General features: G+C 38.4%; 1 protein-coding gene across 1 annotated transcript; it reads left to right on the top strand.

Moving 5' to 3' along the window:
- Positions 1–1,131: 1,131 nt before the first annotated feature.
- Positions 1,132–20,215, top strand: EIF1AX (eukaryotic translation initiation factor 1A X-linked). The gene is made up of 7 exons (XM_061177679.1): positions 1,132–1,356; positions 8,801–8,884; positions 11,010–11,113; positions 12,206–12,256; positions 14,397–14,478; positions 15,636–15,727; positions 18,689–20,215. The coding sequence occupies exons 1-7, from the start codon at positions 1,341–1,343 to the stop codon at positions 18,692–18,694; spliced, it is 435 nt and encodes a 144-aa protein (XP_061033662.1). The 5' UTR covers positions 1,132–1,340; the 3' UTR covers positions 18,695–20,215.
- Positions 20,216–23,154: the final 2,939 nt, after the last annotated feature.

Here is a 23,154-nt window from a genome sequence, read left to right as displayed (position 1 = left end):
TGGCCTCTGCCCACGAGATGCCAGCAACACGGCCTTCCTTCCCCAGATGTGACAACCAGAAGTGTCTCCAGACACTGTCAAATGTCCCTGGTAGAGAACCACTTTGTTTGACAATTGTACTTTACTTCTCTGTCACTTAGGTATGTCCACCTCCTTAGAGAGAAAATGTTGAAATGCTAATGTTTTCAGAAAGGTGATTTATTTAAAATAAGCTTACTTAAAAATAAAGCTATTCATCCTGCATAGTCAGCTGTATTAGTTTGCTGAAGTTACCATAAACAAAGTACCACAGACTGGGTGGCTTAAACAACAAAAATTTATTTTCTCACAGTTCTGAAGGCTACCAATCTAAGATCAAGGTGTCCGCAGTGTTAGTTTCTTTTGAGGTCTCTCTCCTGGGCTTCTAGGATGGCCGCCTTCTTACTCATGCGGTGCTCCCCTCTGTGCTGTGTGCTAATCTCTGCTTACTTATAAAGACACCAGTCATATTGGATCAGGGCCCACCTTAATGATCTCATTTCAATTTAATTACCTCTTTAAAGACCCTATCTCCAAAGTCACATCCTGAGGTATTGGGGGTTATGAATTCAACATACGAATTTTGGGAGGATACAATTCAGCCCCTAACACTGAGTTTGTCTTCTCCCCTCCCTTCCTGTGTGTTGAGCACTTACTATGTGCCAGACATTCTGCTAAATGCTGTTAATAGTAAGCAAGAGATGTGATCTCTGCCAAATAAGGTTTACAGTGAGGTAGGAAACACAGATATTTATAAAGTAATAACAAGTGTCATGCAAGTATTACGCTTTGGGCCAGGTTAGGACTGAGCTGTTGAGATTAGAGTTAATGAGCCCGCAGCTCAAACCTGCAGACGCCCGTTTGCCACAAAGCAGCCAGCAGCGGGCGCCACCAGAACCCGCCTTTACTGTGACGCTTGGGCCCCGCCCACTCCCTCCCGGATTCCGCCTTCTCCCTGCTCACGGCCCAGTCCCCCGCGGGGTTTGGCAAACTGCGGTAAACGCTCCGGTACCGCGTCTCCCTCCGCTCTGACAATAGGCGTCAGTCGGCCACGCCTGCGCCGTAGGGCCGGGAGGGGGGGCGGGCCCTGCCGGCGTTGGGGGGCGGGGAAAAGCGACGCAAGCAGCCGCGACGCCATTTGTCGCGGCCCAGCGTGGGTGCAGGCTGATCTCGGAAGAACTCGGTCGTAAGATTCTCTCGCGCACGCGACCTGCTCTCCCCCGCCTGCTTCGTGTCACGCTGTCCCACGCGTCGCCCCTCGGAGGAGTCGCCGCCGCCACCCAGATAGGAGTCGGAGACGCAGCGAGGCCGTCGTCACCGCCATGCCTAAGAATAAAGGTAATGCCGCCTAGACCCCGGGACCACGACTCCGCTCGGCCCGGTCTCCCCGGCTCTGCACGCGGCCTCCGGATCTCCTAGGCGGCAGTAACCTTCCTCTCCGCCCTGCCTGCACGCAGCTGGGCGATCCGGACGCGATTCTGGGCTCGGGAGAGGAGCTGGGAAGTTACTCCTGTCTTCCAGTTTGGTCACATTGGGGTGGAGCCGACGCCATTTTTGTAGGGCCTCCTGCGGGAGAACGTGTGCCTCTGCTCCAGATTCGCGCCAGACTGACCCCGGCACTATAGGGACCTGTGGGGAGACTTCCCCCGGGGCCGCCTGGGCTTCGCAAGTGGGCGTCTTTGGCCTTCCCGGCAGTTCTTAACTTTCAAAGGGTGATGCCTGTTTTAAGTGGCCATCAGGTACTCCTGCATGGAATTCTTTACGGGCAGTTGTTGGGTATTGTTGAGACTACTCCCTCTCTCTTTTGTAAATAGTGGACGAAACCTTGATGCATTAAGGTTCCTCTCTAGAGACTTACTCTTACCCATCGTTTTACGGGGTTTTCTTTTTCCCAGAACACCTGTTCCATATTTAGCCAAGTTTTCAACTTTTGCTCCAGATCGGTATATATTGTGATGGGAGTAAAGACCTTTAAGTTCCTTCCATTCTTAGGACAAACATTCACAAACTATCAGATTTGAGGATAATTTTATTTGGAATTTGCAAAATGGAAGGCCTAATCTAGGTAAAAGCAGAACAGTCCTAAAGAAATTCTCCTTTTTTTAAGACTTAACGGTGTTTCTGTCTTCAGTATTCTTACAATTTCTCAAAGGAAATTGTGGAAGTCGAAACAGGGAAAAGGTATTTTCCTACAGGAGAGGCATGTGTATTTCACAACCCACAAGTTTCCTTCGATTAGTCATCTTTGAGACCCCTGCCCTGACCCAGACCTACTCTGTTCTCTTTTTTATTTCACAGCTGGTTCCAGGGATTCTACCTCATTTCCTCTTTGTAGCTGTCACTGCTCTTTTTATTCCTTGGTGTATTTGGTTGTAGTTTTGTGCGAGATTTGGTGCAGCTCTCTCAGGGCACTCCACCTCACTGCCCTCTTACTTGCAGTTCCTTTTTGTAGAGAGTATTTTACTGCTAATTATTCTGGTAAAGACGGGGTGACAAAATAGTGTTTTCAAAGTCATGGTTTTCTTGTAACCTACATAATCTTTTATCCCCTCTGAGATGGTAACTGGATCCATTCAATAGGTATCTTATTTTCACCTCTATTTCTGGCTATGAGATTTCCGATTTCCTCACTAGACTGTAAGTTCTGAAGGGCAATAGTAGTATCTATTGGAGAAGATTGTATCTATTGGAGAAGACACAAACTAGATACTACTATTGGAGAAGTAGTATCTAGTTTGGAGAAGATTGGCATCTTTAGGGATATTTGTCTTCCCATGCATGAATGTAGTATATCTTTCCTTTATTTAGGTGTTATTTAATATCTCCTTACGTTTCATGTGCATCTTTTGTCAGGTTTATTCCTAGCTACCTTATATTTTTTGGTTGCTAATTAAAATGGTAAAATGAAAATATGAGAATGAAAGATTTCAGACATACAATAAATTATAAAGCAAATATAATGAATAACTGTCTGCAGTTGATGCATCAGTCAGGTCCTGCCAAAAGATAGCAATAAAAGTTATTTTCACAGACAAAATTTAATATAAAGAATAGGGGACTTCCCTGGTGGACCAGTGGTTAAGACTTCGCCTTCCAGTGCAGGGCGTGCGGGTTCGATCCCTGGTTGGGGAGCTGAGATCTCACATGCCTCACGGCCAAAACACCGAAACATAAAACAAGCAATATTGTAATAAATTCAATAAAGACTTTAAAAATGGTCCACATCAAAAAAAAATCATTATAATATAAAGGTTGGTTAACCCATGTATTGGAGAGCTGAAAAGGCAAAAAGGGAACCACCCTAAGGTAGCAATTGCTAGAAACAGCTATGGCTCCTAGAACTGGAGGGAAAAAAGGAGAGAGGTTGTTATTGTTAAGACTGACAAAAACAACAGGGATTTACTGTAGAGCACAGGGAACTGTATTCAATATTTTGAATTCATGGTAATAAACCATAATGGAAAAGAATCGGAAAAAAAAGAATTTAGATATGTATGTATAACCGAATCACTTTGCTGTACACCTGAAACTAACACAATATTGTAAATCAACTATACTCCAATTAAAGAAAAACAAACAAATAAACAAACCTGACAAAACTTGGAGGAGGGGCCCAGACCTCTAAAGAGGGAGCGCTGTCGATAGCAGGGTCTTTGAGGACCCTGTGAGGTTGGTTCTGGGGCAGAGCAAAAGGAAATCATCTGCAACCACTGAAAGCAGTTAGAGCCAGGAGAAGACTGCTGCCGAGTTTATGCCAGTAAAACCGAGGAGCAAATCCCCTTTCTGCTCCAGCCTGCCCTCTGCAGCCTCCCAGCGGCAGGGCCTAACAGGCAGCAGCTGGCCAAGGAGAAGGGCGGGGTGGGGAAGCTCCGAGAGGAAAGCTGCAGGACCAGCACAGGTGCTCAACTTCGGGCTGGATGGGGTTCCCGGAGGCCCACAGCTCAGGGCGGGCTTTTGCGGTGTCAGTGGCCCAAATGGCAGAGGGACATATTTACAGTTGCATTATCAATGCTAAATTTCTAACAGTAATTTCTTAACATCGTCCAACATCCAGTCCATTTTCAAATTTACCCTATTGTCTCAAGGGTGTATAGAGTGTACGTATATAATATACCTAATATCGTATACTATATTTTTTAATTTATTGAGGTGAAGGTCACATCACATAAAGTTAGCCACTTTAAAGTGAGCAAGCGATTCGGACTTCCTTGGTGGCGTAGTGGTTAAGAATCCGCCTGCCAATGCAGGGGACACGGGTTCGAGCCCTGGTCCGGGAAGATCCCACATGCCGCGGAGCAGCTTAGCCCGTGAGCCACAACTACTGGGTCCACATGCCACAACTACTGAAACCTGCGCGCCTAGAGCCCATGCTCCGCAACAAGAGAAGCCACTGCAATGAGAAGCCACATTGGGTTGCTAGCACTTGACACTTAGTAGATGCTCAGTAAATAATTGTTGGATTAAGTCACCTCCCTTCTGTTGACTCCACCCTTAGGTGAATAATAGGCTCTCCTTTGGTTCCAACGGGACTGAACTACATTAAAACACATCTAGTTCACTAACCTCCTTTAAAGTTCATTTCATTACATGGCAATAAAATAGGGAAGGGGGTGATCAGGGTATGGTTAATTCTGGTAAATTGACAAGCAATGACTCATTCTTTTATAAATAACACTTGAGGCATACAAAAAAATATAAATAACGCAGAGAACGCCTGGGAATCAACCCATTACTCTGAACTTGAGAATTACAACACAGATTCAGTTAAAGCCCTCTGTGTTCCCCTCCCCAATCCCCTTCCCCTCCCTCTCTTCATCTCTTCCAGGAGGTAGCCACCATTCTGAATTTGGTGTTTAGCATTCCTATAGTTGTAAAACCCATCTGTTATCTTTAGTTGTTATCTTACTTAGAGGAACAGTACTTTTCAAGACTCCTGAGTTTTATTAGATGGGGTTTACTAATGTGAAATAAATTCATGATTATTTTTCTGTTTTTATTCATTGGAAAAGCCAGAGCCTGTGAATATAATCGTAGTGATGTTTACACATGTAAGGGTATAAGTTGCCACTAACGGTGTGTTGAATGACTTGCTTTGGACTGATTCTTACCAGCTTATTTCCTATAGAATTCTCTAGACTCTATCAGTTTATTACCTCAGGGGAAAAAGATAGCCTTGGGCCTGCTTATGAAGAGCAGTTGGGGTAAGGTGCTCCCACACTTTAAAGAAGTTACTACTCTTCGTTTTAAAATCACCAGTCCTTTAGGAATGTATGGACTACTCTTGAGTGATTGATTCAAAGAATTTTCCAACTAAGTATGTAACTCAGTAAACAAAGTAGGTGTGATACTTGCCCTAATGCCCACTCTGCTTTGAAGATTTGGCATGGTTGGTGGCTTGAAGCAGAGGATACTTTTCTCTTTCTAGGAAATGAGCTCTGAGGGCTCCGGGTGGGTCAGGACATTGTAGAGGCCTGCCGAACATAGCACAGAGCATTGTGAGACTGCCCCCGGGACAGAGTAAGTGCACATGACTCAAGAAGTTAAGAGTCTGTCTTTGCAGTGGCCAGGTACACGTTCTTTATTCTGTTTGGGCTGTGAACTTGTTTTTGCTGCTTCCAGGCTCTTCCCGTGAGTCCCTTAGTATCGCTACCACTTAACACCTTTCTTCTGTCTTTTGGAATGGCTGCCAATGTGGTTTAGGTTCTAGAATGGGAACAAAATGCTGTGGAGAGATACCCTAATGTGGGGGCCAGGAACAAAAAAGGATTAGGTTGGATCTGGTCACCCCCAGTCACTAATAGTAAGTGTGTTGCTTCTCTGAGCTTCAGTAAACTCACTGGTAAACTGGGCATAAATGACTTATTACCTCATAGGGTGATTGTGACAAGTAAATGGGTGGCATTACCGCATACTGGTTAAGAGCATAGTCACTGGGGTGATATTGCCTGATGCAAATACCAGCTCTCACTTCATTCTCTCTTGTGAGATAAAGACAAAATAGTGCCTATCTCATAGGCATAAGCTTGTTAAGGGCGAGTTACTGGGACAGCGAGAAGTCTGCTTGGATTGAAGCATCGGGAAATTGAAGAGGAGTATTGAGAGGTAGATTGCTGTCATGTTTGTAGGTTGAAAGATTTATATTCTTTAAGGTAGTTATGTTACCACTAACAGAAATAAGGATGTTTATTAAGGACCAACTTTGTAAAAGAAAGTAATTTGAGTTTTGAGTAAAATTTGAATGACAGTAGCCCATTCACTGGAAGTGTGCTGAGCCTCACATTAGAAATAAGAGGCCAAGGCTTAGTTGAAATAGTAGGGTGAGATGTAAAATTCTTAGCGTAGAAGTGGTAGGTGAGAGAAATTTTTCCTTAGAAAGTAGGCAAGCAGAAGCTGAGAATTTGGACTTAATGAAGCTCCAAAGGGATAGGCATAGTGAAGGGGTAGGGGTGATGAAAGGTCAAGAATAGTGCAAGTGGCCCTTTAAAAGTCAGAAAAAGTGTTGAGAAATGATCAGCAGTGTCATTATTTAAAGTATGGAAAATGGGAGGGAGGGTACAGATTTTTAAGGCCACCGGTAGATAGAAGAATTCTAGAATCCTACATGGTAGAAAGAATATAGAGGCACTTGAATCTTCTGTTCTAACTCCCTCATTTTATAGAGGCTGGAATTGAGATCCTGAGAAGTTCTGTGAAAGCTCCATGTATCCTTTATTCCTCCCTCCACATATGGTCACAATTCCCATCTTGTTTCCATCTCAGAAGTATTCCTCTTATTTGTCCCTTCCTCTTCATGGTCAGGCTAGGTGTGCTTCATTCTATGTGTAATAAGGACAGTGACCTTCTTACCAGTTTTCCCACCCAGAGGATCATGTCACACCTCTATTTTTTGTTGAACTATTTAAGATTTTTGAATAGTAAAATTCACGATTCAAGTTTCAAAAAGTGTAGAATGAAATGTCTTTCCTAAGTGTGTCCTCTTGCCAATGAGTTCTTCTCACAGGCAGTCATTAACTTTTTTGTATGTGCCCTTCCAGAGATATTTTATATATAAGCAAGTATGAATATGAATTTCCCTTTTTTACACAATGGTAGCTTTATACTCTTCTTCAGCTTGCTCTATCTGTTGTTAAACTTACATTATGAAGAATTTTGAACATATACAAAAGCACACTAGTATACTGAACCTCCATGTGCTCAACTCCTGGCCTCAGACGTCATTAATTCACAGCTAAACTTGCACCATCCACACCAAATCAGGGTCCACATATGGGCTATACATTGTCATTGGCTGATATCTTTTAAGTCTTTTCTAACCTGTAGGTTCTTCATTCATCTGTGGGGGTTTTTTCCTTCATAATGTATCTGTTGAAGAAAACAGATTGTCTTGTGGATTCGTCCCCATGTTGTCGTCGTCGTCATCGTCGTCCCCCACCCCCTGGCTAGATTTTGCTGATTGCATTCCTAGTGTACCTTGATTTTTACTGTTTTTTAATAGACTGTCTTTTAGAGCAGTTTTATGTTGATAGAAGAATGAGCAGAAATTGCAGAGTTCCAACTCCCACCCTCCCAGTTTCCTCTATTATTAATATCTTACATGAGCCACTATAGATAGTCCATAGTTTACATTAAGGTTCATTCTTTGTGTTGTACATTTTATGGATTTTTGACAAATATATAGTGACATGTATCCACCATTACAGTACCATAGTGCGTTAAAAATCCCGTGTTGTTCACCTATTCACCTGTCCTTCCTTCCCCGCTCCCCAGCTGGCAACTACTGATCTTTTTACTCTCTCTATAGTTTTGCCTTTTCAAAAATGTTATATGGTTGGAATCATACTATTCCGCCTTTACAGATTGGCTTCCTTCCCTTAGTAATATACATTTAAGGTTTCTCCATGTCTTTTGGGGGCTTGATAGCTCATTTCTTTTTATTGCTGAATAGTATTCCATTGTATGGAAGTACCACAGTTTATGCTTTCACCTACTGAAGGACATCTTGGTTACTTCCAAGTTCAGGCGATTAGTACCTTGCTTTTTAACTTGCTTGATGTATCCTACAGCTGTAGGACAAAATGTAAACTCTCGGGGTTGCCAGACTTGTTGCTCTCCCTCTACTGCCACAAAATCAGTGTCCCTTTCCAGTTGCTAAAACTTTACCCCTCCCCGCCCCAGCCCAGTTATCTTCTATTTGCACACAGACCTTTCATTTGGGGGAGCAGGTACAAGATAGACCCTATTTTATAAAATTTATCATGATCCATTATATATCCCTCCTTGGTCCTTGTGGGCCACTGTAGGAGGAGTTTACTGAGCAGTGTACTCAGCCAAGTAGTCGTTTATATTTATGATACCTCCTTTTGGTTTGTTTGTATTTTATGTCAGCGATATCCCAAAAGGGATTTCCAGGAAGGGTAGGGAAGTGACAATATGTATATGTTTAATATGATTGGAGGTATGGCCAAATTAGGTGAATTTTTTAATTTTTCTTTTTTTTTCAGGTTTTTGTTGTTTGTTTGAAGTATGGTTTACAACATTATATTAGTTTCAGGTGTACGTCATAGTGATTCAGTATTTTTGTAGATTAGACTCCGTTTAAAGTTATTATAAAATACGACATTCCCTGTGCTGTACAATATATTCATGTAGCTTATTTATTTTACACGTAGTAGATTGTACCTCTTATAATTTAAGTGGCTTTTAAAGAACATTCTGTAAGCCCTAGTTTAGTTTCTTTTTCTGTTTTGCAGATAATTAATGTCTTTTTCTTTAAAACCATTAGGTAAAGGAGGTAAAAATAGACGCAGAGGTAAGAATGAGAATGAATCTGAAAAGAGAGAGCTGGTGTTCAAAGAAGATGGGCAAGGTAAGCATTTTCATAAGTTAGGTTTCTTTCAGTAATAGTTTTCTTTCTTAAGTAAGGATTTTCAATTTCTCAACATAAAAGAGATACTGTTCATAATCCTGAGCAAAAGATCGCATGTCCCCTTTTGCTCTTCTCCATTTCTCATCCCCCACACTTCTCCAGAGCCTTTCTTCTGGTAGTTATTTCTTGGTATACTCAGCGTGCGCTGAGGATTGATGGCGTTTCTGTAAATGTGTATGTTTCACTGTTTTATGTGAACACTCATGTTATAACTAAGAATGAATTGAACAGTTCAGAGGGAATTAAGCCTCAAAAGCTATGGTTGACAATTCCACGACTTAGTAGACTTTTTTTGATAGCGAATGGTGCTACATAGTGTGTTCAGTAGACCATGGGTATTTGCGGAATGCATCTGAGGCATGTAAATTACATGTAATTTCATAAAATATAATAAAATGAAACTGAACAATTGATCTTTTCAAACCGATTAAGATTTTTGTTAAGTGCCAGATACAAAACACTAGTTTCCCATGTTTTGTTTTGTTTTGTTTTGTTTTTGTTTTTGTTTTTTGAGAGTTCTTTTGGTTTTTTTGGGGGGGGTTAACATCTTTATTGGAGTATAATTGCTTTACAATGGTGTGTTAGTTTCTGCTGTATAACAAAGTGAATCAGCTATACGTATACATATATCCCCATTTCCCATGTTTTTATTTTGAGTAATTTCAAACTTTCAGAAAAGTTGCAGTATAAGTACCATGAATTCCTTTAACCCCTTCATCTTTGTGTGCGTGTGTGTGTGTTTTTCCTGAACCATTTGGAAGTTAGTTGAAGACATCATGATACTTTTCCCTTACTACTTCATCATGTGTCTCCTAAGAACAAGTATATTCTCTCACATAACTACAGTAGGATTATCACACTCAGGTATTTTAATGTGAATATATTATTTATCTAGTATATAGTCCATATTTAAATTTTTCTAGTTATCCCAGTAATTTCCAGCAGTTTTTAACAAAGAACTTTTTCTAATTATCTTTTTATAGAACTTGGTAGATTTGTTCATGCCGTGAATATATAAGCCACTAAAGATGAAACATGTTATTTGGCCAAAAGACCCTTTTATTTGTTACCCTTGATTCTTGCCTCCTTTAGCAGTTGACTTTATTTTGACTGCCATTACTTTTTCTTTTTCATGTTTTCCCCCCACTTTGGAAGAGAGGCTGCCTTTAAATCGACCAACCATGTTGAGGCCCTAGGTGGGTGCTAGGTTCACTGTAGTCTGAGTAACTCACTTCCACTTGTCAACACCACAGTTGAGCCTTTGAAAGTTTTGTTTCAGTGTATTTACAAATTGGTGGATGTCCTCTTTGGGGATCAGTCTTGCATACAACTTGAGTAAACTAAAGGTTCTGAAGTGACCCCACCCCCCCACCTCCGGTCTTCTGTCATTTAATGACAGAAGAGACGGCCCGTGTGCAAGCCACTGCTCATAATCTCAGTTTTTCAAGTGGCAGTGAAGTAGCGTGGCTTCCTGGGTACCCTTTTGGAAAGATTTTTGATTAAAAGTTTGCCATTTTGTCTGGGAACATCTTTCCAGCTTTACAAAAACTTTAGAATAATCACTAAGATATTCTAATTTAACAAAGACGTTAATAACATATAAGCTGCTTTTTATTTGCCAGTGTACCAAAAATTGTGTTGCAGTTAGCCCCTAAAGGCTAACCCTCCTCTGAGGGAAAGGAGACCAAAATTGGGCGAGGATCCAAAGTGAGAGATTGATGAGATACATTTTAGTGTACATTTTGGGACAGGCCACCTTGATCTCCAGAAGTAGAGCATACAGTCATGAAGACAGTGGACAGTCCACTTAACTCAAAATGAGTAGATAATTAAAATATTTCTGATAGCAGGGACAGCTTGTCATAGAAATGGCATTACACAGTCTTGGTTCTGGCTCTGTGGTTAACTAGCTTGGTGTTTTATCACTCCCTTGTACTTATTTTACTGCATATACTTATTCCTAAGCAACACACCTGTATGTTCTAATCAATTGTATGTGGACTTTTAAGTTGCGTTTATCAAAAATTCAGCAATATCCTATACCCTTTACTTTTCCCTCCTCCAGAGTATGCTCAAGTAATCAAAATGTTGGGAAATGGACGATTAGAAGCGATGTGTTTTGATGGTGTAAAGAGGTTATGTCACATCAGAGGGAAACTGAGAAAAAAGGTAAGTGTGGAGACTTGTTTTACTTTAATATAAAATTATGGTTAAGGGGAAAAAAATGGCTCTAAGGTTTTTATGGGCCGAGGACCTCATTTTTGTAAGTTCCCAAAAGATTTCAGTAGAACAGTGATTTACCTCTAAGTCAAAACAGCAAGATCTTTGATGGTAATTTTATACAGGTATCTGTCGAAAGACTCATTTATATCACCTATGTTGTATTCCTGCCCAAAAATGATTAACCTGAATCTAATCATGAGGAAACAATTAACAAGTCCAAATTGAGGGACACACTGCAAAACAAATGGCCTGACTCCTAATATATATAATGTTAATGTCATGAAAGGAAAAATAACAGCAGGGCGGGCTATTTCAGTGTAAAGGAGATTAAAGAGACGCAATGGTTAAATGCAGTAGGTGGCCCTTGCTTGGGTTCTGTTTTGAGGGTGGGGGAAGTCGCTGTAAGGAGTGTTAAGAAAATTTGAATATGAATTACAGTAAATAAGTGTTGTATTAATGTTAAATTTCCTGAATTGAGATCAGGAATGGGCTGCCTTGGAAAGTAGTGATTAATTTCTCATCAGGGTAGGTGTTCAGGCAGATTTATTGATCAGGTTGGTTAAAAGTCGCTCCAACCCTGGCTTTATGATTTTTTAAAAATTTGGCTTGTTAATGCTCATGTTACCAAACTAAAGGAGTTCCGTTTCCTGTGTGTATTTGGGTGGGTGGAAGGGAGGGAGGGAGGGAGGGAGATAAAACCACATTCCTCATTTATTGTTCTCATATGTTGTAATGGATAACTAACCACTTAGAGGGGTTCAGTATTAAGAATCCCTTAATTTCTAAACTAATCATTGGTCCTCTGGAATTATTAAACTGTCAAGTAGTTAAATAAGATTGTTATTTTTCTAATATCCCAAATTATAGAAAATTTGAAAGTGGCTCAGCTGCTTACTGTAGTTTTTTTCCCTAATTCTAAATACGGGTACTTTACTCACAGTTGGGTGAATAGTATGTGTATTTTATGGGAAGACTGACTCAACATTGCTCTTGGTTGATTATTATTATTTTAAATGTAACCTTCTGTGACTTTTATAGGTCTGGATAAATACCTCAGACATTATATTGGTTGGTCTGCGGGACTACCAGGTAAAAACAAAATTAAAATTTTCATTGTTTACTTGCTTGAATTTTATGAGCAATTAATGTTTAGAACATAAGGCATAACCATATTTGACCAGTTCCAGGCCAGTATGCTATTCACCGTTGTGTCAACAAACATTTCTTAAGGGCCAGTTCTGTCTTAGGCATTGTGCTAGGTACCCCAGGGATCATGGTTCCCAAATGCCAGTCTGTGGAGTCTGCATTTTCACTATAGAAGAATCACAGACAGTGAATTTTTCATGAAGCTAAATAGTCCTTTTTCCCTTTTTGATATTTAAAAAGTTCCCTTTTTTGGAATGAGGGATACTATATTGTGGTGGTTTTGTTGGTGTTCTTAGTTGGCAAGATAAAAATAATTTTATGTTGGACTGCCTGCCCCCATTTTCTTTTTTTTTTTTTTTTTTTTTTTTTTTTAACTTATTCGTCTTGAAATCAAAATCTGGAAACCATTACTCTAGGGGATACAACTGAATGAGTCAAGATGTCATCTCACAAAATGCTTATGGCCTGGTAGTGGAGAGGGTAAGACAGGCACACAAGTAATTGCAGTACAAACCATGATAAAAGTATGTGCTCTAAATTTAGATGAGCACTTAGGAAGAAAATGGTAGTTGCCCTTCATCATCTCAACCTGGAGACTCTACTCATGGTAGGGCTATGAAATCCATTTGGTTTCCACCTATTGGAACTCATCACCATGTATTTACATTTTGAGTGATCGTGTTTCTATTTTTATAACTTTGATCGTACTTTGATTTTTTAAAATATATGTTCTAGAATAAAGAATTAAAATCTTTACCTTTAAATCAATGGTTCTCAACCGTGGGTGATTATTTTCCTCCAGGGGACATTTGGCAGTGTCTGGAGACATTTCACGTTTTCACACCTGGGGGTAGGGGTCAGTGCTGGTCATCTAGTTGATAGAGACCGGGGTGATGCTAAACATCCTACAATGCACAGGACAGTCCCTACAACAAAGAATTATGTGGCCCAAAATAGCAACTACGCTGAGGTTGAGATAGCCTGCTTTAAACTCATACCATTTTAATGTCCATTTTCTTCTTTTGATCCTAAAGATAACCCCAGAAGTAGGAAGAATTAGTTAGTTCCCTGTTTGACAGATAAGGAAATCAAGGTTCTGAATGGTGTAACATTCATACTATAAAATGACAGCCAGATTAAGTTTGCCAATTCTTAATCTCCCATGATCCTTCTTTTATGCCCCTGCCACTTAAAGGGTGGTACAGGGACCAGTAGCATCACTAGCTTTGGCAACTTGTTAGAAACGCAGATTCTTGGACCTCACCCCAGGCCTCCTAAATCAGAATGTGCATTTTAACCAGAATCCCCTTGGGCTTCTGTACACATTACCGTTTTAAGAAGTGCTGGTCTGAATCACACCATTCTTGGATCACTGTGATCACTTAACGTTGCCTTTAAGAATTTTTGAAGTTGAAACAATCAGCTTCAACCCTTTTTTTCTTCCTTAACTGAGTCAGATTCCTTTCGGCTGGGGAAGTGTGAACATTCTGAAGCATTAGTTTTCAGTGGGACACTTGCATCAGAAATACCCATATCTTTTACAAATACACACTCATGGGCTTCACTCCACATCTCCTAATTTATCTGCCTTCAGGAGGTGTAAAAGCTCCATAGGCGATTCTGATGGATTTGTACCCTAAGAACCACTGATAGCTGGAAAGGTATAATAATTTCCTTGGGTCATTATACCAGTCTCAATTTTTGAATTAGAGTATTTAATCACCTGTAAATTATGGTCCCAGGGAATTTTTGTATTTCAAAAGACTTCTAATCAAAGTGTAACTATAAATAATCCAAAAGATTGGGTCTGTACAGTTCTGCTCTTATTGAAGTGAAATCTATAACTGTCTTCCCTAAGCTTGTTGATCATTATTCATTTATGCATGCAAGCTTCTTTATACTGGGTTAAACCCAAGGATGTTTTTCAGAGGGTAGGAGAAAACTTTAAATTTTTAGAAAAAGGAGAGGAGTTTATAACACAACAGTGAAATTTAATTTTTTATCCAGTTTGAAACTAATTTATGAAATAACGGATAATATTTTGGCATAATCATTTGTAAATCTTATTTGTCTCTTTTTTAAGGATAATAAAGCTGATGTAATTTTAAAATACAATGCAGATGAGGCTAGAAGTCTGAAGGCATATGGCGAACTTCCAGAACATGGTAATGTCTGAGATATTACATTAACCTGTTATATGGTGTTATTACCTGGTGGTATTTAGATGAAGGAATTTTGGTAGAATTTTGTGGATTTTGCATGTTTAGTTTTGAGTTGACGTGATTCATTCCAAGTATGCCTGCCTGTGCTTCATAATACTAGACACCTTAAGAAAAAAGTAGCTGGGATTCTGTTCCTAATAAATATACTTTTGGTGAGGAATTATCCTTTTTAAGCCCTAAACTTCTGCCTAATGCCAGTCAACGGAATAAATTTGTTATAGTATTTATTTCAAAGTTCCTTTCTGAAGAGACTGTCATTATTCATCTACTTTAAATGTGAAGCAAGGATAACAATTAGGTACTGTTGTCGATTTTTATTAAAAAGTCAGTTTTCAGTTCATCTTACCCTAGTGTCATAGTAGCCATAGGATTTTGTTAAATCAACGTTTTTTGTTTCTCCCCTGCAGTACAAAAGTTATGCGTTCTTAACGCATAAAACTTAAATAAAAATAAGTTTCTCATGACCTCATCAAAGGGGAAGTGACTTTACATACTATTTTGTAAGCCTACATTTTCCGCTTGGAAGTTATTTTTATTTTTTGGTTCTGTTGCATATTATCAAGAAAAGTATAATTTTACTTGAGCATGAAAATCCTGCTGAAATTATTTACTTGGCATTTCCAATCTAGGAAATGCTAATATATCTGGGAATAGGACTAGCGCTTCCTGGTTCATTTTTGTTATTTAGGGATAAGCATGATTTGACCAAATTTTTCTGATTGATGAGTTTATCTGATGATTTGTGGCTTGTTAGCATGTGCTCAGACGTTTTTTGAAGTGTAGCTGGACGTTGTAATAGCTTTAGAATTTGTGTAATTAGAGCCTGCCTCACTAAAAATACCTTTGTGAGCAAAAGAAATTTGTTTCCATTTTGACTTAGAGATCTTGTTGTGTAAAATACTGTTGTATATACTAGGGTTGTTAGGTAGAAGTTAAGAGGATCTTTTTGGTAATGAAACTTAAATTAAAAGTTTGACTTGTAAGAGTCTCCTTTTATACTTCAACATTTGATATCCAACCACTTCTTTTAGTGGGCAATTTATTCATTTTACTAACATCTTGGTTATATTATATGAGTATATTTGTTATTGTTTCTTTAGCTAAAATCAATGAAACTGATACATTTGGTCCTGGAGATGATGATGAAATCCAGTTTGATGACATTGGAGATGATGATGAAGACATTGATGATGTAAGTAGCGTTTTTCACCTTGAGTTTTTCAACTTTTGTTTGTGCTAGTCAAACTGTTTATGCTTTGAGAATTTTATCTTTTTCAGTATTTCTTCTTAAAAAGGTCAATATTTGCTTTGGCAATATGAATGCTAGGCATTGGAATCTCAACTTGTTTAAGTTAAGAGTGTCTAGAGAGATAGCTATTAAGAAATTTAGCAGACAGTTATGAGAAATACAAGATTTTATCAAAGAAACAGGCCTTTTTTATTGAGATATAGTTGATGTACAATATTATGTAAGTTACAAGTGTACTATAAGGTGATTCACAATTTTTTTTTTAATATTTATTTATTTTATTTATTTATTTTGGCTGTGCCAGGTCTTAGTTGTGGCCCACGGGATCTTTAGTTGAGGCATGTGGGATTTTTTTTTTTAGTTGTGGCATGCAGACTTCTTAGTTGTGGCATGCATGTGGGATCTAGTTCCCCGACCAGGGATCGAACCCGGGCCCCCTGCATTCGGAGCACGGAATTTTACCACTGGACCACCAGGGAAGTTCACAGTGATTCACAATTTTTAAAGGTTATACTCTATTTATAGTTATTATAATTGGCTATCTGTATTCCCTGTGTTATACAAACGTGCCTTCTCTTAATTGAAACACTAGTATGTTAGAAGAATAATCTTGTTTGAACCAGTTTCATATGAAGCGTTGGAATTACAACATAACATTAAAAGCCCTGTTAAAGGGAATTCCCTGACGGTCCAGTGGTTAGAACTCGGCGCTTTTACTGTGGTGGCCCGCGTTCAATTCCTGGTTGGGGAAGTAAGATCCCACAAGCTATGCCTGCGCGGCCACCAAAAAAAAAAAAAAGCGCCCTCTTAAAATTGAGGCCTTTTGCCAATTGTATTATTTTATCTGCTGGATATGCACTATTGGCAAACTCTTGGTTTGGAGTTGGTGTGTTAATTTTGAGGAAAATGCGTTGTTTTTTCTCACAATAAAGCAGTAATGCTCACAAGAATAAGTGCCTCATTGCCCTTCTGCTGTTAAAATATTTAAATGAAATTTAAACTTAGTTTCTGGCAATATAAATCTATTTAATAACTGGGGTGGTATTATAAGTTACTCTTAAATCTGGGTTGGGCTCTTCTTTTTAAACCCTTTTAAATAAAAATGTAGTTCAGAAACACCTGTGTATATAAATCTAAAAATAATAGTACTAATGTTTGATTTTATTCAAAGATGAAATTTTAGTATACCTAGAGTAGTTGTTCCTGACCGGGGTTGTTTGTGCAACAGAATTACCAGAGCTTTTCAAAAATACAAAGACTGGGAATTCCCTGGCGGTCCAGTGGTTAGGACTCTGCGCTTTTACTGCCAAGGGCCTGGGTTCGATCCCTGGTCAGGGAACTAAGATCCCACAAGCCACACGGTGCGGCCAAAAAAACAAAAAACACAACCGAAAAAAAACAAAGGCTAGTCTTGGGGAAGTCTGAATTAAGTGATACCTACCACCGAGATTCTATAATTAACATTTCTGTACTTGGTTTATCACATATCTGTCTATACCTTTTATTCATCCTTCAGTCCATCTTACATTTTGATGCATCTCCAAACCATTTTAGAATACATGATGAATTAAAGAAAATTTGAGTACATATCTCCAGTGTGTATTTGCATTTATGAATTTTTAAACATACAGTACTGTATTTCAGAGCATACCCTAAAATAGAAAAATGAAAAGGGATAAGAAAGAAATCCATCATTATTTTTTTTTTAACATCTTTATTGGAATATAATTGCTTTACAATGGTGTGTTTCTTCTGTATAACAAAGTGAATCAGCTGTACATATACATACATCCCCATATCTCCTCCCTCTTGCGTCTGCCTCCCACCCTCCCTATCCCACCCCTCTAGGTGGTCACAAAGCACCGAGCTGATCTCCCTGTGCTATGTGGCTGCTTCCTACTAGCTATCGGTTTTACATTTGGTAGTGTATATATGTGCATACCACTCTCTCACTTCATCCCAGCTTACCCTTCCCCCTCCCCGTGTCCTCAAGTCCATTCTCTACATCTGCGTCTTTATTCCTGTCCTGCCCCTAGGTTCTTCAGAACCATATCCTTCTATTTTTTATGTTATCTCCCTTTGGAAACCCCTGAGCCCAGAGGATTCTTGTGACTAAGCTGTTAATGACACTTGGACAGTAGATTTATCGATGATATTCTGTGACAAGAACCTGACATGGAGCTACTGTGTTATAGGTTAAGGGGTGATCCCAACATTTTGACAGCTTAGCTGGGGTAGAAGACCTTTTTTAGGAAATTAAGAACCTAGTCAGAGTACATACCTCAATATGAAGCCACATACACAGAGGTGATAGGGTGAGGATCTAGATAGGGTTAAGCTTTTCTAAGAAAAGTATTTCTCAGTTTGTGCCAGTGCTTCTTCAGAACTGAGGCTGGCAGTAAGGGATAGTAAAGATAGTAGTTATTAAAGGAATTTGAGTTATCTTGGACATTTCGTAAGGGTCGCTTTGTTTATCACCTGAGAACCCTACTTCTTCCCTAAGGTGTTTCTCCAAATGGTTTATATGTGTTCTAGCCTTCACTCCTATAACCAGGTTGACTGGGAGGAGAATTTGGTATCTCACTTGTCCGTTTCTCAAGGAAGTAACACTCCCTGTGTCTTTTCCCACCCCCAAAATAAATTTCTAATCAGTAGCACAAAAGGAAGGAGATAGTAAAGTTTATTGAGAATATTCTGCATAACGTATAACATTCTGAAGGATGTTGTAAAGATTCAATGACAGCAGACCAGAATTGAGAAAACCCTAGTGTTCAGAATTTCCTCCTTCAAACTGGATTTGTTTCCCTGATAGCCTAAGGGGGTGCATGTGTCCCTTACATGTGGTAGACTGTTGGAATATAAAAATTCTTCTTTTGGTTGATCTGATGTTCTTTTTCCTTCCAGATCTAAGTCGAACTCAACCTTTCACATTCCACTTTCTTTGAGGATTATTCAACAATTTGGATTTTGGCTGTGACCCGTTAAAGAAGATTAAAATTTCATTAGCATGAGTGCAATTTGTTAAAGCAGACTGATTTGTTTCTAAGGTATTTCTTTAAAAACTGGTAATGCTGAATTCTCTTAAATGAAATGTTAAACCCACTTTGTTCTTTTGATGTGACGGAGCTTGTGGGTAAAAGACCACATCTGCTCTTCTAAAAGAGAAAAAAAATGCGTTACTGCCTTTCCCACTTTGACCACTTCCAGTAAGTAAATGGATGTTTTGAATAAACCATTTGCCGTACACGCATTATGAATTATAATTAAGCCCTAGTTTTGACTAGCCTGCTTACTGTACAGTGAATTTTTGTATATTCCAGTTACTTAGATGGATGTTCCCTTGAGATTTTGGTACAATTTAATGGAGGCAGAAATCTGCATTTGAAGTCAAAAATGACTGGTCTGTTTTTCATATTTAAGTAGCATGTGGCTATTTTTATACTAATTTTGATATTGTATACATTCTTTTCATGATCTTATTTCGCCACTATAAGCATCAACAAAAAAGGCGGTTTTTAGAACCTGAGTTTTAATAGCAATTTTGAACTTGTAAAGTTGGTAGTTGCAGAAATCAAACACTAGGTGGCACCCAGTTATCTTAACATTGGAGATACTGATATAGTTGTCAACTTTTTTTTTTTTTTTTTAACTTACTGTGCATAGGAAATTTCCCAAACAACAAAGATTGTTTTGATCATATGCATGTATGTAGAATATTTTTGCAGAACAAAAAGATTATGTTCAAAGTGTCGTTTTATTTTCAGAAGTCATATACGTGTGAGCTACAATTTTGAGTGCTTTATAAACACTTAAATTATGTGTAAATGAAAATTTAATTTCATAACAGTTTGTACAAATTAAGCCTTTGGGAAAGTATCCCTAAGCTGGGGAAAGAGGAGGGAGTAACAACTTAATGAAAAGATGGTCTCCAATTTCTGAATGGAAGAACTACATACAGTGGAGAAATATAATAAAGACAGTATCATGCTGCAGAGTGTATTATACCCTTACTTTGTGTTTAGGATGTATTTTATTGTGTGTACAGGTGTTTTTTGCTTGTATTTTATTGGGAATTTAGATTTACCCTTTGTTAGTTTTTCATTATCAACTCTAGTAAGATGAAATTAAGGGCAGGGCTAGTTAGACCTAACTAGCCACATTGAAGTGGTATGCAACTGTAAAAGAAATCCTTCATGTAGCTTGTGAAACTTTTATTCTACTGGTCTCCAGAGAACTCTTCAGTATTGAAAAGTAATACACAGAGGATTAAACCTTCACATGGCTTCAGAAAATAAGCACATCTTTTTTTTTTTTTTTTTTTTTAGTAAGCACATCTTTGATCCCATGCTTAGTATAATTTCCTTTCCTAAGTGTGCAAACTCCGGAATAAAAATCTGAGGTACTATAAAACATTAAATCAAAAAACAGAAACTAAGAGTGGACAATTGCAGTTGATGTTTCTTACTCTGTGGAGTTCCTGAACACTTAACCTAGGTGGAATGCATCTGAGACCATGGACTGGTTTTTAATACTCGTAAGGAACCAGCCTTGAAGAATTGACTTAGTGATCATCTTCGTCGGTAATGTAAATCTCCTAAGATATTTAGGCTTCTGAACATAAAAGTGTTTTGGTAAATTTGTGGTATATGTAGATCTGTCCTCCACATTGTTTTACCAAGAATGTTTTGACTGCATCTGTGCTACAGTTCATGGTAGGGGTGGTGCAACTCAAACATTAGTTTTTCTACTTAACCTCCTCTAACAATATGGTTTGTGTAAAGATTCTTACCCCAATTCACGTGTTTGCAGGTGACATTTTTTTTTCTTGCCTAGGTAGTAACAGCCCAATCTAGTGCTGTTGAACCCTAGAAAATCTCAAATCGTAATGATTAAAATAGTTGGGGTAAACTTGTAGTTCATATGCAACACTACTTGGAGGAATTATTTTACTAACTTGTCTTTAATGTGGAAATTAGTTTCATTGATTTGATTATATTTCAAATGAGGAATGGAAGTGGTCCTTAAGAAAAAAAACCTTTTTTGTTGTTATACTGTTTGATTCCTATAATACAATGCTATAAAGTATGCCCTGAAAGAAAATAAAGTCTTTGAAATCCAAGAATAATGATTCTTACTGCTAAGAGAGTGTAATAGTTATTACTAATGAGTTTGATAGGCAGGCATTTTTCATGCAGTGTTTATTCCACTTCCAATTCGAGTATGTAAATAAGTTGTATTACTAAGGTGGCTAAAGAACCAAACCAAGCGTTTGTGTAAAAAAAGACTTGCCAAGATTTAATTGTTTGACTGTTGAATCTTTCTTGAAAATCCAGCCTCTCAAAGAGACCACCTCTTAAGGAGCCTGTAAACTATGCATGATGAAAATTCTTGTATTTTATTAAGGAGTGGCCATTGGTTTACTCACCACATCTGTGGAATCATGGCTGTAAGTATAGTTGCTTACAGAACTCCTGGTGACTTGTAGTTTAACTTAGTCTCATCTATCTTGTGTAAATATTAAATTATAGGACATTGCATAACATCTTGAATAGATACAAACTGCTGTCAGTATTGACTTCAGAGCAAGTGAGTAATCTAATAGGTAAAAGCATGTTTCAAATAAAATACCTAGCTGGATTTATACTTTATTTGTATTGTGTACAGATTTAACAACATCCAGTATTAACTGTGGCTTGACATTGAAATGAAAGTAAGTTCTTTATGTTACCTGTCATAAAGATTAAAAAGATTTGTATTGGTGTGAGATGTTTAGATCTCTGTCCTGCTTAGTAAGGGGAAGTTTCATTTATACAGCTTTTACGTACCACTTTGTGTTTTTTATTTACCTTCAACTACCATCCTTGCTTTTTTCTTCCTATTTTAGAAAAGAACAAAATCTGAATTAAGTCTTACTGTAAGTGTGATAAGACACTAGCCTCTCAGGTATGGAGTGAACCGAGGAATTTGGAGGGTGTGTTGGACTGTGTCTTCTCTTCCTCCACAGCCGCCTAGTGCTTAGGAGGCATGTGGTAGAGAGTGAAGAACATGGGCTCTGGGGTCAGGCAGCCTGTGCCGCAACCCCCACTCTGCCCTTTACCTGCAGGTGACCACGGGCACCTTCTCCAGCTTGTCTGAGCTTCAGGCTCCTCACCTGTAAGATGGAGATGATGAGAAGAGTACCTGCAGAATCACAGAATTGTTGGGAGGATTAATAATGTGTGTTCGTATGTGTGATCCACTTAGAGCAGTGTCCGCCGCTATTCACTTGATATCCAGGACTGTGTAAGATAGAATATGCACGTCTTTTTTATTCTCTATTTACCATTTCTTTTACTTGCAGTCTTTGGTTCCTATAATAAAAGAAGTGTGTAGAGTATATATTTGTATATTCATGTCGACACAATATTTAAAATAATTGCTACCACCCTCATTTAATTCAGCATAAGACTAACAGATGGAAGTCTCTAAATTGCTTAAAGAAAGGTATTTTGCAAAGTACCAACTTGCTCTATATTTCTTTAGAGAAAGCTTATAATTAGTAATATTGATAGCTCTGGTCATCTTTCATTCTTAAGTCTTTAATGAGTCCTTTTACCATAGATTCATGACAGCTGATTGGTACTGATTTGGAGGTTTCCTTTCCCATCATTTGGAATTATGTAAAGAAATCAGATGCAAACTATTGCAATTAGAAATAAAATATGAAATAACTTTCAACAGTGTATGCAGTTGATTCTTTTCAAACTGTTTATGGCATTTTTAACTAAACTTTTATTCATGATCATTCTTTTCTGAAAATTTTGATGTATGAGGGAAATGTATACTTAACCTGTTTTTTATTTTTGTGATTTGGTTGTTTGAATGAATCTGTTTGGTCAGACTCCAGATACAGGGTTGCATTTTCTGGGCAAGTGAATTTGTTACAAACCTGTGCTGAAGACATTTTCTAATGGTAAATCAGTTGTCCAGAATGATCTCAAATTTCCAGAATCCCATTCACTGGACCTTATTTTATACTGTGCGAAGACATAGGTGAAGTAGATATTTATCCTCTGGTCAACTTGCTCACTTTTTTTTTTTTTTTAACTTGCTCACTTTTAAAAAGCCAGTCTTTTCTGTTCCAATCCAGGCTTTGTTTGGTTCACAACCTGATAATGGCAGATCAAAAAGTGGGGACAAAACCTGAGTAAAGTCTCATTGCTGATTTGATCCACTGGACTGTCAGGTATAGAATTAGTTGGATTTTTGCACATTTGATAAAGTTCAATGCATATTTATGCTTTTAAATATCTCTTGGAAATCTAAGAATAATCGGGATTTTCCTAACTTGATAGTTTATCTACCAAAAGCAAACATAGAAACTCACAATT

The sequence above is a fragment of the Eubalaena glacialis genome, chromosome X (genome assembly GCF_028564815.1).
Source record: "Eubalaena glacialis isolate mEubGla1 chromosome X, mEubGla1.1.hap2.+ XY, whole genome shotgun sequence".
NCBI lineage: Eukaryota > Metazoa > Chordata > Mammalia > Artiodactyla > Balaenidae > Eubalaena > Eubalaena glacialis.
This window is presented reverse-complemented; position numbering and strand designations above follow the sequence as displayed.

What these genes read in the sequence shown, in the direction of transcription:
- EIF1AX (XM_061177679.1), top strand. An exon ending in GAGGGAAACTGAGAAAAAAG is followed by an intron (nt 11,114 to 12,205) that starts GTAAGTGTGGAG and finishes TGACTTTTATAG; the next exon opens with GTCTGGATAAATACCTCAGA. An exon ending in TGGCGAACTTCCAGAACATG is followed by an intron (nt 14,479 to 15,635) that starts GTAATGTCTGAG and finishes TTGTTTCTTTAG; the next exon opens with CTAAAATCAATGAAACTGAT.